The following is an 11,154-nucleotide window of genomic DNA, read 5'->3' as shown; positions in this document are numbered from 1 at the left end:
CAGGTTTCAAAAATTATCGACACTGGTCTATACATAGATACGGCTTACAAGCCGTATAGAACTTCATTTAAACAACTTTTATATCCTTAAAATAAGTATGAATTCCTAGATCAGTGTATAATGTATGCCCACTTTCTTACCAATAGAAAATCTTGAGAAATAACACTAAAAACACGTAAATGTCGAAATTTTATAGATACCGTTTTGACAATATACCTATATACCTACATTCAATTCATAAATAAAAAATAAACTAAGCTACTAAAATTGCAAGATCAACCGCTTTCTAGACAACTTTTTTATTTATTGGTCCATTTGAGTATTATATAATTTTAATATTAATATTATGTTTTCTTAATATAAATGTTACGAAATATTGTCTGCACTGGTGTAGGGAAAACTATGACAGCTGGCAACATTCTCACCCCATGCGATTGGATAATGAAGCTAGCCGAGCAGTCATCTCCTTCCCATTTACTGCAAAGCTATTTGATTCACAATTCACATTCATTCGAACGTCAGCCGGCTAGTCAGTAAGAGGGCTGCGTTATTGCGAATATATTATACTATTATAATAGTTTGCATTTAATTAATCAATAATTATGAGGGAAATAGTACATGTGCAAGCTGGACAGTGCGGAAACCAGATCGGCGCAAGGGTAAGTCACATTTTTTTTAAATGTTGATTATTTTATGTAGATAGTACCTACTATCAAAATAAACCTAGTTTGATGTTTGCAATAACAAAATATTTCTTATCAATTAGTTAGCTATTATTATTTTAGAGATGATTATATTATTGAGGTTAAAGTGAATTATTGAAACCGAACAGCATAGGTAACCGACGGTGGTTAAAGAAATTTAACACGTCATTTCATGGATTGCATTCTATACTTGAAATTTAACTGACATTTTTATTCAAAATGTAAATATAATTATAATTTTCTATTCCGTGGATAAAACATTCTTTTAAAATTATTTGCAATACTTACGTACAAAAAAAAGGATCTATAAACAATATTAATTGCAATTAAACACACTACAGAATTTAAAACGGGTAGGTACACACGGAACAATTTGGATTTTTGGTTGAAAGCAAATTCGAATTTCGAATACCTAAGCATGATCAGACGCTTCAAATAAAATCGGTTTAAACGTTGCTAAAAAAGAAATTCTGGTGGTGTGTATGTGCAATTAAATATTTGGAATTTTAATATTATGATACATTCCAACAAATGGTCCGTAAATAAATATATTAAAATTGACAAGATCTTACATTCAAAGCTGATGAGTAGAAGCGATAAAAATTTAAAACTTTCAAATTTCGATCGAACCGATTTTTGTCGCTTCCATTTTGTTGTCTCAGACTAAAATCGTTCCATGCGAACGTTGTAGTAGATATTGAATTACAGAATGTTATTATGTAGATACCTATCTAGCTATTTTTAAGGAATTTGATACCGAATGTAGTATCGTATAAATAGTAATCAGTTTTTGTCTCCCATGAAATATTTTATTAGCTCTATCTACCGAACTGTAGTATCATAATAACATATATGCCTATGTTGGATGCAATTACTAATTATGACAGTAATCACGACCATCATCTTCTCGAAGCATCGTTACACAAACAATAAATTCAAGCTCTAAAGGTTGATGCATCCAATATACGATAATTTATATTTATACAAATTATTATATTGAAAGCAGCACGTTACAAACTAATTTGTTATATTGTTTGATAAAATACTCTGTTTGATTGAAGAGTGGCCGTTTGGTTTCTTGTATGTTCCTCTCACTTTTAGCGAACATACCTGAGCGGCACCGCATTGTAATGGGCAGGGCGTATTATCATTAAATAAAAACGAACACGGGGTTCATTTGTTGTAAAGGCGACAGGTGACCCATCACAATATTATTAATAATTATATTTTAATATACTTAATTAATTATAAAACGCAATTTACTTTTTTTTTATTCAAATACTTGGAGATTGAAAAGAACGGTGGTTGTCATAGTATCTCTGTCAACTCCACCTGATAAATATTATGAAACCATATACTTACCGAGACTTACTGAATAGTGTTAAACCGAAAAACTTACATCATTAATACGTCTAGATAGACTGTGATAGCTGTGAAAACGTCAAAAAATTGAGGTTGACTGTTAGCGTTATTTTGACTAATGCATGACCAACACACACAAGACGTAGCTTGTCACGCACACTAAAGCAATAAACATGGCCTGTTTTAGCAGCAAGAAGTCTAAGCCAAAAATATCTAAAAATGACCAACTGTTAATCTAGATTCTAGAAAGTATACCGCGACCATAGTGCCAACACATTCACTCGGCTTATAGTCAGTTTTATGCTTTCAGATTTTATGACTTCATGTTTTTTTCTCCGTAAAGATTTCAATGTTAACTGACAATAAATTTCGCGTTTTGTAATAATTATGTGTAGAAACTACAATTAATTTTTATTGTCTTTCTATACGCCTGCTTTCAAAAATCATTAATAATAATAGTTTAAAAAGCTGCGTTTCTGTTGAATCATTTAATATTTTTTTATGAAAATACAGGAAGAGCAGGACGTTCAACTGATGGTAATTGATACGCTCTGCCCATTACAATGCAGTGCCGTTTAGGATTCTTGATAAACCCAAAAATTCTGAGCGGCACTATAATTGCGCTCGTGTCCTTGAGTCATAAGATTTTAAGTCTCATTTGCCCAGTAATTTCACTAGCTACGGCGCCCTTCAGACCGAAACACAGTAATCCTTACACATTACTGCTTAACGGCAGAAATAGGCTGGTAACCCATAATCTAGCCGGCATCCTGTGCAATGGAGCCTCCCACTGATAATTATATGAAAATTCAGAACTTAGTGGCGACTTCCATGTAGCCGTAATAATGTACTCAAGAGTTTAAAAATTTCCTATTATAATTATGTTATTTATAACTTTTTAGTAACCAAAATAAAAAATATGTCAATTTTACAACTCCGCATACACAGATAGGCCCGAACCTACCACATTTTCAAAGTTCTATTATATAAAGTAACATGAACTAAGATATTTTTGCACACACCTGCGCCTTGGTTTTAGTCCAGGTAGCTGAATTTTATGGCTTTTTTGCGCTTATTATGAAGTGCAAATGGGAAGTAAAGCGAATGAATAACACGCGCATAGGTCATTCACACGACAGCTGTTCATCAATGTTGGATTTGATGATAAAGACGGCAAGGGAATGATAATAATTTTATTTTGTAATTGATAGCCCAGTCTTGCTGGCGAAACTTAGTTCACGTATCTATGAAAAAAATCTTCGATGAATAAAAGTAAATACAAACCTTAAATAACTTAATACGTCTAGATACAGTTGACCAGTAGGAGGCTCCTTTGGACAGGATGCAGGCTAGATTATGGGTACCATAACGGCGCCTATTTCTATCGTGAAGCAGTAATGTGTAAACATTATCGTGTTTCGGTCTGAAGGGCGCCGTAGCTAGTGAAATAACTGGGCAAATGAGACTTAACATCTTATGTCTCAAGGTGACGAGCGCAATTATTGTAGTGCTGCTCAGAATTTTTCGGCTTTTCAAGTATACTGGGCGGCACTTGTAATGGGCAGGGCATATCAATTACCATCAGTTGAACGTCGTTCATAAAATAGAGCCTTTCGCTGCTACACAAACGATAAAAACAGGGCAGGTTTATTACTTTAGTGTGCGTGACAAACTACGTCTTACACTAGCGATCTGTATATCACTTTGTGCTAATGTGCGTTGGTCATGCATTGGTCAAAACAGAGGTTAACTGTCAACCTCAATTTTTATTGACGTTTTCACAGTGTATCTAGACGTATAAGTGATCTAAGATACAAACCTCGATACTTAAATAAAATACCAGACTTCGACATTGATACCGATGGGCTTTAAACATTTACCCTCTTATTCATAATAGTCTGCTAACTTCAAGCATTGTTAATTCTCACTTTGTCTTCTTCTATTGATCTAAGTCAGAATGAGAAAAAACACTCCTTAGCGGCTGTTTTAAGTTAGCGGACCATTATGAATAAGGGGGTTACAATTTCATTTCAGTTTGTCAGAGTGCGACAAGAGACACATTTTTCATTTTAAATAAGTAAACACACTTGACTCGCTTACAAAATTGCTTTTTTTTTAACTTTATTGTTATTCTATAACTATTACATTAGAAAATTATAAGGAGGTAAGTAATGTTTATATTTAGCCCTACAGTTTTTGCAATGATTTGAAATTACCTATTGATTTTTACAATCATGAATTTTCAATGAGTGATTGTAAAATGCTATTTGTGGGTATATAATCTTAATATATATAAACTAGCTGACCCGGCAAACGTTGTTTTGCCATATAAAGTATAATTCACGCGATAGTTTTATAAGTAATAAAATATTGCCTATATTATAGCCTGTACATCATTTTGTTCTATTGTCGATAGTTTTTGCAGCGCACGCAAAAATAGGTTTTCGATTTTACACCTTGTGTTACAAAATAACAATTTTATTACGGATCCCTAATTTTGAAAAAAAAACATAGCATATAGCCTTCCTCGATAAATGGACTACCCAACACTGAAAGAATCATTCAAATCGGACCAGTAGTACCAGAGATTAGCGCGTTCAAACATACAAACAAACACTGCAGCTTTATAATATTATAGTATAGATACGTGACACGTTGTTTGTCCGCGATAGACTCCTAAACTAATGAACAGATTCTAATGGGGATTACTTCATGGAGTGCAGTTTGGTTTTACTTGAGAGATAGGATAGTTTTTATTTCGATTTGGGTCTCATAATTATTTTTATTTTCAATGTTTGTTTTGCATGAGCATATTTTCTATGAGAGAATTTAGTGAGGCACGTTTTGACAGTGTGAAACAATTTCATTATAAGAACAGGTAGCATTTTTTACGAAATAATTCTTAATGTTTGAAATATTATTGGCAAATTCCTATAAAACAGAAGTTTTGTTTTATTATGTACAGAATAACGTCTGTCGGGTCAGCTAGTATAAATATAAATCTAATTATCTTTGTTACTTTGTGTTCCAAAACCATTTATTAGATTGTGATGAAACTTTATCAGAATATTTTTGGGATGCCCGCGAGGTTTGCTGGATTGTAAAAACTATACTTACACATTTTTTTTAAAGAAACTTTTTGTTTTAGTACACTCTTTTGTTTATGTTATACTTAACATGGCAGTGCAACTCTGCCGGATGCAGCTAGTCTATATATATATAAATGAATTGCTGTTCGTTAGTCTCGCTAAAACTGGGGAACGGCTGGATTGATTTGGCTTATTTCGGTCTTGAATTATTTGTCGAAGTCCAGAGAAGGTTTAAAAGGTGGATAAATATGAAAATGCTCGGAACAAAAAAAATCACAACTATTTTGTTTTTCTTTTGATGTGTCCTACATCGTTCCGATATTTGTTTTGTATGGACATATTTTCTATGAGAGAATTTATTGGCGCGCACGGTTTGACAGTTCTGCTGTAAAACAATTTCATTATAACAACAGGGAGCATAAAATATGCGAATAATTCTATATGTTATTTATTTATTTAGTTATGATATATTATTGACAAATTCATAAAAAACATTATTTCATCTATACTAATATTATAAAGCTGTAGTGTTTGTTTGTTTGTTTGAACGCGCTAATCTCTGGTACTACTGGTCCGATTTGAATGATTCTTTCAGTGTTGGGTAGTCCATTTATCGAGGAAGGTTATAGGCTATGTCTTTTTTTCAAAATTAGGGATCCGTAATAAAATTGCTATTTTGTAACACAAGGTGTAAAATCGAAAACCTATTTTTGCGTGCGCTGCAAAAACTATTGACAATAGAACAAAATGATGTACAGGCTATAATATAGGCAATATTTTATTACTTATAAAACTATCGCGTGAATTATACTTTATATGGCAAAACAACGTTTGCCGGGTCAGCTTGTTTATTATATACAGACCAACGTCTGTCGGGTCAACTAGTTTTTAATAAAAATCTTTGAGTTTGGAAGTACTAAATCGTTACAGTTAAATAATTCACTTGTGCGGCCAGATACTGGTACCTTTTTACTGTACTCCAGATCAAACACGATCGACAAAAACTAGTCTATTTTTAGAACTAAGTCTAGACAGCCTGTTTGAACAACATTACAATGTCTAAATAAGTTTTCGTATATCATATGATGTAGATATACACTTTTATATAATATACATAAATTTTTTATACAAATAGTGATTGTATTTTAGTTTTGTATTTCTTATGTACTGTATATTCAATTTCCAATACGTGTTTTCTTTCAACTTATGTAAATAACTGCACGTTTCATACAAAATTAAATTTCCATTTTTATCTAGACACCCCGGCCTCTTATTACGTAGTATTTACATCCTCTTTGATGTCAGTCTGACATTGTCACCATAGTGTTGTATAGGCAGTGTCACTTTCTTTCAAAATCACAGGAAATCTATAGCCAATACTTCATTACTTAAATGTGTTTTGAATTATAATCGGACTATGGTTTAAAAATAATACTGTAGCTCTCATGAATTCGCACCAGTAGAGAACGAGCTATCTTTGAGGCTACACCCATCTTCATTATTTTAGTTATTTTCTTTCTATCAGTGTCATATTCTCATCTGTGGTACTGTCTGTGTGGTTCAATGCAGATACCTACCTAAGTAAGTAGTATTTTACTATTTTTCTACAAACAGCAAAGCGGATTTATGTTGATGACTTTACTCGTTGCCATACTCTATAAAAGCCTTTGTGTTCAGAAAAAGAGGCGACCCCGGTGAACCTGAAGAATTATGCTCTCAAATACTTCGAAATCTATAAAATTTTGATTGTACTTGTATCGTAAATGATGTTCCCTTAAACTTAACGTTTAAACATAATTAAAAAAACAGCTTCTGACGTTCACAATGATCGTGATTCACGCGTGGAAGTAGCCACACGTGCGTCGAATATGTGACCATAGATAATAAATATATACATGACATTCAGGCATTGTATTATTATAATGGCGTCCCGCGGCCATATTTGATAGCTGTGACAAATATCCGGCCTTGAAATTAAAATTCCTCCCAAATCGGGATTACTGACGTCTTAATTTGTACAATTACACTTTAAACGACCTGAATTGGTATTAATCCTTATAAGCCGTGCATTGTCTCGTTCTAAATGGAACCTATAATTATCTATCTCTCTTTTTGGAGTTTTTTGTCTTTTTGTTGGGTTGTTTTTTATAGGGAGCGACTTCATTCTTTTACTTTTATACTTCTGTCTGTAATTATTATCCACTTACGCACCTACTTTCTGGTTTCTGTTATCCTTTTTTGTGTCTTTCATTCATTCCCATTATGTAAATGTATTTTCATATCGTACAATATATGTCTGCTATTATGTTAAAGTTTTATTTCATTAATCCAAATATTATGAGTTTTCGAGAGTGACGATTTTGTAGAATCTAGATTACTCACAGTTTCACAGAAGAACCTGAAACAGTTCTGTTTCATAGAATTGGAGATAAGATTAGTTTTATCTAATGTTTGAGGAAATTATTATCATTTAATTCCGGACACTCATCTATACATATTTATCAGGCAAATGACACAGATATAATATGACAAACTAAATGTGTAAAAGTATATTGTACCAATAAGTAAGGGACTGGTAGTAATTAGTTTCGAAATGAAATGTATTTACTTATTACAAAATGAAATGAAATTAATATACTTCTAGCATTCTATAAAATAGGCGAAGTTTCGCACAAAATAACTTGTGGCATCGCTAGGGCCAATTTGCTAGATTCCCGACCATAATAATATCGTAATCGTTCTTAAAAAGTTTCGAAAAATAAAAATATTGACAATCTTAAAACGTTTACAATATTTTTCCTTGGAACGCTGAAGACAGCTGTTGACGTTAGCTTGTGAAAAAAAAGCAGCAAACAAACCAGTGCGGAAGCCTTTGAAAATGATTAAAAGTAAAAAAAAAATAGTAAGATGAAACTCATAGGGTAAAAAACGATTTATGTCGATTTCCTCCGAAACTACAAGTCCTATGGAAAAAAGTTAAGTAGCAAAGTTGTACGTAATTAAAAGATCTACAACTTTTGTTTTCACTTTTTCACAAAACTTCAAAATTAAAAAAAATTTTAGATTTTAGGTTTTTAGATTTTTAGATTTTTTATCTGTATCTCTTACAAAATAATTTTTTCCACGAAATTAGGAGAAAAGTTGCCTTTTCATATCCCAAATACACTGTTTTTTTTATTTAAATTATATATTTTTCACCTTATTTATTATTAAATATCAAAAAAGAACCCTAATTTTCAATAAAATACTCGCGTCAAAACATCAGCTTTTTCAAAAAAATCGCTGAGCTTCTATCTATAGTAAATATCTTTCTGTAAATGTCAGTACGGTGTCAGTTTAAAGAAACATTACTAGGCGTACCAAAATCTATCCGTTTCTTCAAAGGAACCGGGCATTTAACAATTCGAGTGAAATACCCACAGAAGTGCCGACAAATATTTAAGGCTAGCTGAGAGGTGTAAAGCCTAAGCAAGGTAAATCCCTTGTAAATAATTATGACTATCAAATACAAAAATAAATACACTGGCCTGCAAAAGTAAGTAGTAAGCCTTTCCAAATTATTTTTTTTTTCTTAACTATAGAAGGTAGAGATTTAAGATTAAAAACGTTTTGTTGCAAATTTTATAGGCTTTAATTCTTAGAAACTAAAATTATACATTAGTAACATTTTTAACTTAAAAAAGATAAAACAATGAAAATAGACATTTTTAGTTTAGTGTAAAAAAATTCAACTGAAATGTATTACATGTTATTTAATTTTTAATAACTGGTATTGCCTCCTCGAGCTCTGATTACAGCTTCGAGCCGGTTTGGCATACTGAACACTAGGTTTCGGAGCCGATGTTGGGGAATATTCTCCCATTCTTCTACCAGGGCCTGCTTTAGTGCCCTGAGGGTAGTAGGTGGTGGTCTGCGATTTCTGACTAGCCTCCCAAGCTCATCCCAGGCGTGTTCAATCGGGTTCAGATCAGGACTTTGTGATGGCCAAGCCATCACACTAATACCGACCTCCTGAATATACTCTTGTACGATATGAGCCGTGTGTGGCCGGGAATTATCATGCATCAGCATCGATCCATCACCCATATTTGCTAAATACGGCCCTGCATACTCATTGAGAATCTCTTGAGCATATCTTTGCCCAGTGAGCTACTAGCTCTGTGCTACCTTCTGAAGATATGCCAGCCCATACATGTACACTTCATTTCATTTCATCCCACTGCATGTGTTCACGGGCGTATCGCAGTCTCGCTACTCGATGCTGTCTCTCGAGTTTTGGGCCGATCGCTGGTCTTCGGGGTTTCAAATTTGCTTCAGCAAGTCTTCTTCTCACTGTACTGTCACTATTGTAGTCCCTCCGGGTCTGAAGTAGCTGTTGCTGGACTTCAACTGCATTTTGGTGGCGATTTCTTAACACAGTGGAAATAATATAACGATCTTCTCGAGCACTGGTACACCTGGGTCTGCCATTACAAGGTCTCCTCAGATGGAGTCCAGTCTCTTCGTACCTTCGCTTTACCTTCTGGACCGTTCGTACCGTCACACCCACCATTCTTGCAGTGCGACGCATACTGATGCCTAGTTCCAGAAAAGCCATGATCCTAGCACATTCTTCAACTGAAAAAAGCATGATAAATTATGTGCTTTTTAGCATACATTTAAAAAAGACCCATCGATCTTGAAAAAAATTTAAAACAGAAAGAAAAATGTGAATGGTAAAATTGTAATTCGGAAACGTCCACTTTGAAAAAGGAATGGTTTTGTTTTTGAGGTTTTTTTTCAGCCAATTTTTAAAAGAAGGTTACCGACTATAAAGTTTTTATGTACAAAATTAAATTCTCTTTGGAGTCCTTTTTATTTCGAAAGTATATCTTATAACGTTATCCCAATTTTAAAAGTGTGATACTTACTTTTGAAGGCCAGTGTATTTAAATCCGACTAGTAGGGACAGTATACGTGTGAATCTGCATTGGAACGATGAAATGGAATCATAATATTATAATTTATTCTTTCTATTGTGGCTTTTGTGGAACAGCCACCACAATTTAGCCAACGGCTGGTTGAGGTAGCCTTACCATTACTATAAGTACTGTGTGTATAAACATTCTAGTTTTAACAGTATCACTAGATCAGAAAAAAACATTTGCTTACCATATGCACAAAAGATGTAAAGATCACGCTATTCAAGTCATTCTGTCAGAGCTTTTACACGTGCAGTCTGTGGGTTTGACTATACGGTATACCCCAAAAAACGATTAATGCTCTCCGTGTCCAATATAATAACATCTTCAGCATAATGTTGGGACTACCTCGGTATTGAAGCGCGTCTGGTATGTTTGTGGAGAACCGTGTCGATGGTTTCTCGCCTCCGTCAAGAATAGGTTGGAGAGGAGTCCCAATATTATTTTGAAGGTCATAGCCGACAGGCAGGACAGCGCATTCAAAACGCACTGGATGTCTGCTTTAGTTTGTAAGAATTTTAATTCAATTTAATACTCGGCTAAGTCGAGTTAGTAATTCTTTTGTGGGGCGATGTATATGCTTTTACAACAAGATCCCAGAAAATGTTCAAAACAAAAGTATTACGTTATTCAAAAGAATTGTTAAAAAACGTTTGTGTGGTAAAGGTTACTATAACATAAATGACTTTCTTAATGATACCACAGACTGGGAATGGAGTGACCGCCCTCAGGCTATTAAATAATAAGTTTAATTGTACAATATTACTTTGTAAACATATTAATTCGATGAAAAAAAACCCGCTGAGAGTTTGTTGCGCCCATTCTTATCAGGTCTGAGGTATTCATTTTGGAATGGGTGGTAGTTTTTGACTTTCAATAAGTGATGTCACATCCTATTTTGAATAAAAATATTTGAATTTGAATTAGTATAGAATAAGTTTGTTTCTAACATCTATAAATAATTTGTTATTGTATTTTTATATAGGTTAAGACTGTTTCACTAACATTTATATATGGACCTATTGTTGTCTTGGTAAT

At 33.4% G+C, this 11,154-nt stretch overlaps 1 protein-coding gene across 2 annotated transcripts in view; it reads left to right on the top strand.

Moving 5' to 3' along the window:
* Window positions 1-489: 489 nt before the first annotated feature.
* Window positions 490-11,154, top strand: part of LOC126970003 (tubulin beta chain-like) — a 34,363-nt gene continuing 23,698 nt past the window's right edge. The window contains exon 1 of one of the 2 annotated variants that reach the window (XM_050815678.1): window positions 490-659. In XM_050815678.1, coding sequence (XP_050671635.1) covers window positions 603-659 — 57 coding nt within the window. In that variant the 5' untranslated portion in view covers window positions 490-602. Of the gene's footprint in view, window positions 660-6,643; window positions 6,737-11,154 lie in introns of those variants that run through there. The other variant, XM_050815679.1, reaches the window with a different exon arrangement.

Source organism: Leptidea sinapis, chromosome 19 (assembly GCF_905404315.1).
Source record: "Leptidea sinapis chromosome 19, ilLepSina1.1, whole genome shotgun sequence".
NCBI classification, from domain to species: domain Eukaryota; kingdom Metazoa; phylum Arthropoda; class Insecta; order Lepidoptera; family Pieridae; genus Leptidea; species Leptidea sinapis.
This window is presented reverse-complemented; position numbering and strand designations above follow the sequence as displayed.